We start from the raw sequence: 6,666 nt of genomic DNA, 5'->3' as shown, positions 1-6,666 counted from the left end.
AAGTACTACTACTGTTGCTGCTGCTGCTGCTGCTGCTACTACTACTACCACTACTATTACTGCTGCTGCTGCTGCTTCTGAAGAAGATTTATACTTTCAGCTAAGGAGTAAGAGAAACCGTATATATATATATATATATATATATATATATATATATATATATATATATATATATATATATATAAATGCCCTTCAAATTTCAGAATGTCATCCAAATTTGGAATCGAATAAGGGCTACTCCAGCTACTACTGTTACTACTACTGCTACTGCTGCTGTTGCTACTACTAGTGCCACTACTACAGCTGCTGCTGCTACTACGTCTGTTTATGTATGTATGTATGTATGTATGTATGTATGTATGTATGTATGTATGTATGTATGTATGTATGTATGGATGGATGGATGGATGGATGGATGGATTGATGGATGGATGTACGTACGCATGTGCATACGTACGTATGTATGTATGTATATGTGTGGGAACGTATGCATTTACATTACATGTGATATGTGTATACTGACTTAAAACAAAATTATGTAAATATCTGTCAACAGGCCAACTCCACCTACCTCGGGGAATAAAGGCAACAGAGCCGGTCATCCTCAGAATCTACCAAGACCCACACACAAAAAAACCCCAAAAAACAACCCAATAACAACCAAAAACAAATAAAACAAAACCCAAAACCAAAACCCCGACAACACTCGATCATCCCTGTATGTCCGGGGCTGGGCGACGTCTAGCTTCACACCCACCCCACCCTAAGGAAAGAGAGCAGCAGATCAGTCACCACGAACAGGTAAAAAAAAAGAAAAGAAAAGAAAAATGAACACCACCACCCACACTGACTACCAGCCTCAGCCCCTACCCAGGCCTCAACGAACCCAACAGCCAACTGAGACCAGAGAAGTTCCCGCCAAAAGTTTCCAAGCTCAGTCCACAACAAAGGCGGATTACGTGGAACATCCAGTGTCCAGACCCGAGAAGAAAATCAATCATTCGAACGATCCTCTGAGCTCCAACGATGGCCAGTTTGACGGGAAGACCACCCAAAGAGAAGACTACCAAGGCCACGAGGTGAAAAAGACACAGAAGCTGAAGCCGACGGACACGGAGTGGACCGAGGACAGAACCTTTCACCCTGACACCACCACCGGCACAGACTTCCGTCAGCACCAGGAGCCGGGAAGAGCGGAGAGGTTCGTTCCTGTGGACAGCGGTCTGACTGACGACACCACTTTCCACGGGCATACCACCACGGGCAGAGACTACACACAGCTCGCCCCTTCCAAGCAGCAGAAAATTGTACACGCCGATCGTGGAATCACTGACGACATGAACTTTTACGGAGACTCTACTCACAGACAGGACTTCAACGAAAAAGAAATGAAGAAGACAGACAAATTCACCCCCAGAGATCATGGTTTGACAGATGATCGAACATTCCACCACAGAACCACGGCAGAGGACTACAGGAAACACCAGTTTTCAAAACAGCAGAAAATTCAACACACAGATCGCGGAATCACTGACGACATGAACTTTTACGGAGACTCTACTCACAGACAGGACTTTAACGAGAAAGAAATCGCTAAAACACAGAAATTCATCCCTCGGGACAGCGATTTCACGGATGACAAGACTTTCCACGGCAAAACCACAGTGGGAGAAGACTACAGGAAACTCGAGTTTTCAAAACAGCAGAAAATTCAACATGCAGATCGAGGAATTACGGACGACACAACCTTTTACGGATACTCCACTCACAGACAGGACTTTGACGAAAAGGAAATGGAAAAGACGGACAAGTTCACGCCTCGTGACAGCGGGCTGGGGGGTGACAACACTTTCTATGGCAACACGACTGTCAGAGAGGACTTCACGCTGCATGCCCTGCATCCTCAGGAGAGGACCCGGCCCCAAGATCACCCCATCATGGAGGGCGGGGAGTTCTCCAACGTCTCCACCCACAGACAGGACTTCAGCCAGCACGTTCTTCCGGAAAGAACAGAAAAGTGCACCCCGCGAGACAACAGGCTGATGGATGATGACAGTGTCCACGGACACCACAACACCACAACCACAGCCCACGACTATCAAGGCGTTCACGGGACCCCGCCTCGACCGTACGTCCCCAAAGACAGCCGCTGGACGGATGACACCACTTTCCACGGAGACAGCACCGTGAGGCGGGATTTCCAGACGTACCCGTTGCAGAAACGAGAGATGTACGTGCCCAAAGACACCGGTCTGACGAGCGGCAGAGACTTTGACGGCGGCACCACCTTCCGGGAGAGCTTCCGGGAGCACGCCGTGCACAGACCCGCCAGGGCCCTGCCCGCAGACCACGTCACAATCGCAGACGGGACACAGTTCCGTGGGACCAGCGTCATGAAGCAGGACTTCGTGCAGGTGGAGGTGAACAGACAGAAACCCGTTAGACACGACGTCCGTGTACGGCACGACGAACCGTTCAGCTCCACAACCACCTTCAGGCAAGATTTCCAAAAGCCCACTCTCCAAGGCAAACGTCACGAGAAAGCGCCCAAGGATCAACTCTCTCTCGCCAACGACACGACGCAGTTCTACGCAGAAACCACGTTTCGCGGTGACTACACACCGAAGCCGCTGCCGCCGATGAGCAGAAGGAGACATTACGTGCCTGGCTGGCTGTCTCTGGGAGGGGACGTAGGAGTCGGGGAGAACGGACTGGGGATGAAACACGGTCTGGGAAACGGCACGTCGTCGTCAGTCCCTGGACACCGCCAGCACTTAGGGGATGACCGGTCAGGGGCACAACACGGTCCAGGAACAGGAGACACAGTACCGGACAGGCAGCCAGCGACAGACACAGCGGCAGCAGACGGGAATGCCCAGGGACAGCGGAGGGCCGCCGGGCGTAAAACGTGGGGCCAGGTGGAGACTAACTTGCGGCAGGAAGTTCACCACCCCCACCACCCTCGCCAGCAGTGGAGCACGGGGCCACCGCCACCCCTCGCCTGGTCTCCTCCTCCTCCTTCTGCCCCCACCTCTGGACTACCCCCCGGTGGCTATCCCTCGTCGCAGCCCCCTGCCCCTAAACCCCTGGACGACAGCGCAGTCAGCAGCCATCCTCAGGGAAAACCGGCGCCATGGACAGAGCAGGACAACAAGCAGACCTCAAACCATCCTTTCGGACAATACCCCGTGCTGCCTAAACTGGATCTCTCCACCCTGTCCGCCGACAATAATTCGTCTGGCCCTGCTGAGAAGAAGAACACCACCACCACCAACAACAACAAAAACAGCAGCAACAACAACTACACTAAACCCGACACATCCACGTATTACCCCACGCTGCCAGCCATCACAGCTGACAGAAGAAGTGATCCAGTGCCCAACAACCAGCCCTGGGGCTCAAAGACCCAGGGGCCATCTGACCCTAGAGAGCCGTGGGCCACCTCTGCTGACGTCCTGCCCAGAACAACCCTCCCTCCTCCTCCTGCTGCTGCTGCCGGCGCCATGGCGGGAAGGGAGAGCAGCCAGAAGACACGCCCCGGCAAGGCACAGGAACCATCCTCTTCAGGCGAGAGGTCCTCGTGGGCCAAACCCAGGGACTGGAAAACCTATCCCACAACTCAGGGGGTGGTGGCCAGGCAACCGTCTGACCCTCGCCTCCCTGACGTTACCATGCCAACCATCATGAGCCATGACCTCCTGGCGACCTCTGACCCCTACGCCCCCAAGGTCAAGGTCTGTTTCGCCAAATGGAATAGTTCTGTGCCAGCTTTAGTAATTTAGTGCTTGTGTGCCGTTGAAATTTGTTTGAATAATATATTACGATTTAGGATGTGATGCCAGGATTTTGGATGTGATATTAAACTTCTTTTTTTTTCTTTAAAAAAAAAAAAAAAATATAAGCTGGTTTAAGTCCACTGTGTGTGTGTGTGTGTGTGTGTGTGTGTGTGTGTGTGTGTGTGTGTGAGACAGACAGACAGACAGACAGACAGACAGACAGACAGACAGAGAGAGGAGAGAGAGAGAGAGAGAGAGGTGGGGGGGGGGGAGGGGGGGAGGGGGGGGAGGGGGGGGGGGGTTGCGTGTACGTGTATGGATTTGTTAACGTTCTTTTTTCTGATGCATAAATGCATTCGAGTTTTAATTTGTATGTCTGAACGCTTTATTCTATATTTCATCATCGACAGAATGCAGTTTTAATGTTTTTATGTAATGTATACATTTAACTGAATTATATCAGGCGCTTTCAGCAGCATGGGTTGGTGTACTGGTTATCGTGACATAGAAAAGTTATGTATTATCATCATGATAATGATGAGCCTTGACTACTGTAACTCTCTATTGTCTGGTTTGCCTGCTTCATCCATTCAGTCCCTTCAGTGCATACAAAACTCTGCTGCCCGACTCGTCCTCAGAAAGAAAAGATCTGAGCACATCACTCCTCTTTTGCAACATCTCCACTGGCTCCCTGTCTCACACCGAATAAAGTACAAGATCAGCACTCTATGCTACAAATGTATTCACAAGTCAGCCCCTTCCTATCTCTGTGGCTGCCTTCACCTCTACACTCCATCTCGCTCACTATGATCAGCTTCGGATCCACTCCATTTACACATACCCAGATTCAACCTCTCGACTGTTGGCCACCGTTCTTTCTCTGTCTCTGGACCTTGCAATTGGAATGAACTTCCTCTTTCGCTTCGTCAAGTCTCCACACTCAGCTCTTTCAAGTCTGGCCTTAAAACCCACCTCTTCCCAAAATAGCCTCCCTTCCCTGTCTCTTCCTTGTCTTCAGTTTCTCCAGTTTTAGGGTTATGCGTGCGTGAGAATGACTGGTGCGAAAGCGCTTAGATTTGTCTATACACAAGATTCAACGCTATATAAATACCATTCTTCTTCTTCTTATTATTATTATTATCATTGTTATTTTAACAAGTAGTAGTAGTAGTAGTAATGTCATCATCATCAGCATCGTCGTCGTCGTTATCGTCTTCGTCATCATTATCATTGTCATCATCATCATTATCAATTATCGAATCAGCAGAAGCAGCAGTAGTAGAAGTAGTAGTAGTAGTAGTAGGAGTAGTAGTAGTTGTTGTAGTAGTATGTACCAGCAGCAGTTGTTATCATTAGTAGTCTTGGCATTAGTATAACTTTGTATTAGTATAAGTGATATAAGTAGTGTTAGTATTAGCAGTGGTAGCTATTATCATTATTAGCATTATCATTCTTCTTCTTCTTCTTCATCTCGTCATTGTCGTCATCATTATCATTATCATCATAGTCATCATCATCATCATCATCATTATTATTATCATCATCGTCATTAGTATTATCATTCTCCTCCCATCAAGGTGACGCAAGCCTACCCACCACAGCCGGCGGCGGTCAACCGTCCCCAACAGCAACAACAACAGCAACAACAACAACAACAGCAACAGCAACAGCAACAACGCTACCGCCCTCGATCGTCCAAAATTTTCGGGCTCGGCTTCAGTCCACAGTGGGGGTCTGTCTACAGCCATGAGTTCCGGAAGAGGGACACCCTGACCAGCAGACCTGCCGGTGTACGCTACGTCTCTGTACCGCTGTCCTTGGGTGCAGCCGAACCCGAGCCGGCCTTGTGGAGAAGCACCATGTTCGGACGTTACTGAGTGCACGTGTACCGATAGATTTTTTTTTTTGGGGGGGGAGGGGGGGGTCCGGGGGGGGGGAGGGAATGGGAAGAGGGGGGGAGGGGTAAGGGAGAGGGAGGTGGGGGGAGGGAGTGGGGAGGGTGTGAGGGGGCGGGTGGGGAGAGGGAGTGGGTGGAGGGGGTGGGTGGAGGGGGAGGGGGGGAGGGGACGGGTGGGGAGAGGGGAGAGGGAGTGGGAGGAGGGATACGGGGGGAGGGTGACGGGGGTGGGGAGGAGGGGAGAGGGAGTGGGGGGAGGGGATAGGGGGGAGGGTGAGGAGGGGGCTGTTGGTTGGTTGGTTTAGTCTTGACAAACCATATGGGCTCTCTCTCTCTCTCTCTCTCTCTCTCTCTCTCTCTCTCTCTCTCTCTCTCTCTCCTCATAATTATTTCTCGCTGCATTTTTGAAGTTTCGATATTCAGTCGGCCGAGAAATGAATTTTTAAAAAGCCCATGTGAGTGATTCACCTGATTCAACGCTTAAGTCCATTGTTTGGGCTGAATGACACTAAGTCACGGGCTTCACTTTTTTTTTATGAAATGCTCTAATTCCCTTGAATACAGATCCGTCCACAGATTGTGTTTTTTTAAGGATTAGTTTTGATCATTTCATTTTTGACTATATCACAAACTGCCGTATTTTTTGTTGTTGTTGTTGTTGCTACTGCTGCTGATGTCATTGCTATGGATGTTTGCTGATATCCTAGCCCTTTCCTAGCAGTTTTGGGTGTGTTCGCACGTGCACATTATACATGTATGTGCGTGCATGCGTGCACAGGCGCGTGTGTGTGTGTAAACAGCTGTTAATAATAATAATAATAACAATAATGGTATTTATATAGCGCTGAATCTTGTGCAGAGACAAATCAAAGCGCTTATTGTATTGTATTTTTGTGATATATATATATATATATATAAATATATATCCCTTTTTGTGTAGCACAGGCGAGGAATAATGTCAGTATTGAGCTCGACATGTACGTGATTGTATGT

General features: G+C 49.3%; 1 protein-coding gene across 1 annotated transcript; it reads left to right on the top strand.

Annotated features, from left to right (window-relative positions):
* Positions 1-570: 570 nt before the first annotated feature.
* LOC143282360 (uncharacterized) lies at positions 571-5,676 on the top strand. The gene is made up of 2 exons (XM_076587969.1): positions 571-3,734; positions 5,354-5,676. The coding sequence occupies exons 1-2, from the start codon at positions 828-830 to the stop codon at positions 5,651-5,653; spliced, it is 3,207 nt and encodes a 1,068-aa protein (XP_076444084.1). The 5' UTR covers positions 571-827; the 3' UTR covers positions 5,654-5,676.
* The last annotated feature ends 990 nt before the right edge of the window (positions 5,677-6,666 follow it).

This window comes from Babylonia areolata, chromosome 5 (genome assembly GCF_041734735.1).
Source record: "Babylonia areolata isolate BAREFJ2019XMU chromosome 5, ASM4173473v1, whole genome shotgun sequence".
Classification (NCBI taxonomy): domain Eukaryota; kingdom Metazoa; phylum Mollusca; class Gastropoda; order Neogastropoda; family Buccinidae; genus Babylonia; species Babylonia areolata.
This window is presented reverse-complemented; position numbering and strand designations above follow the sequence as displayed.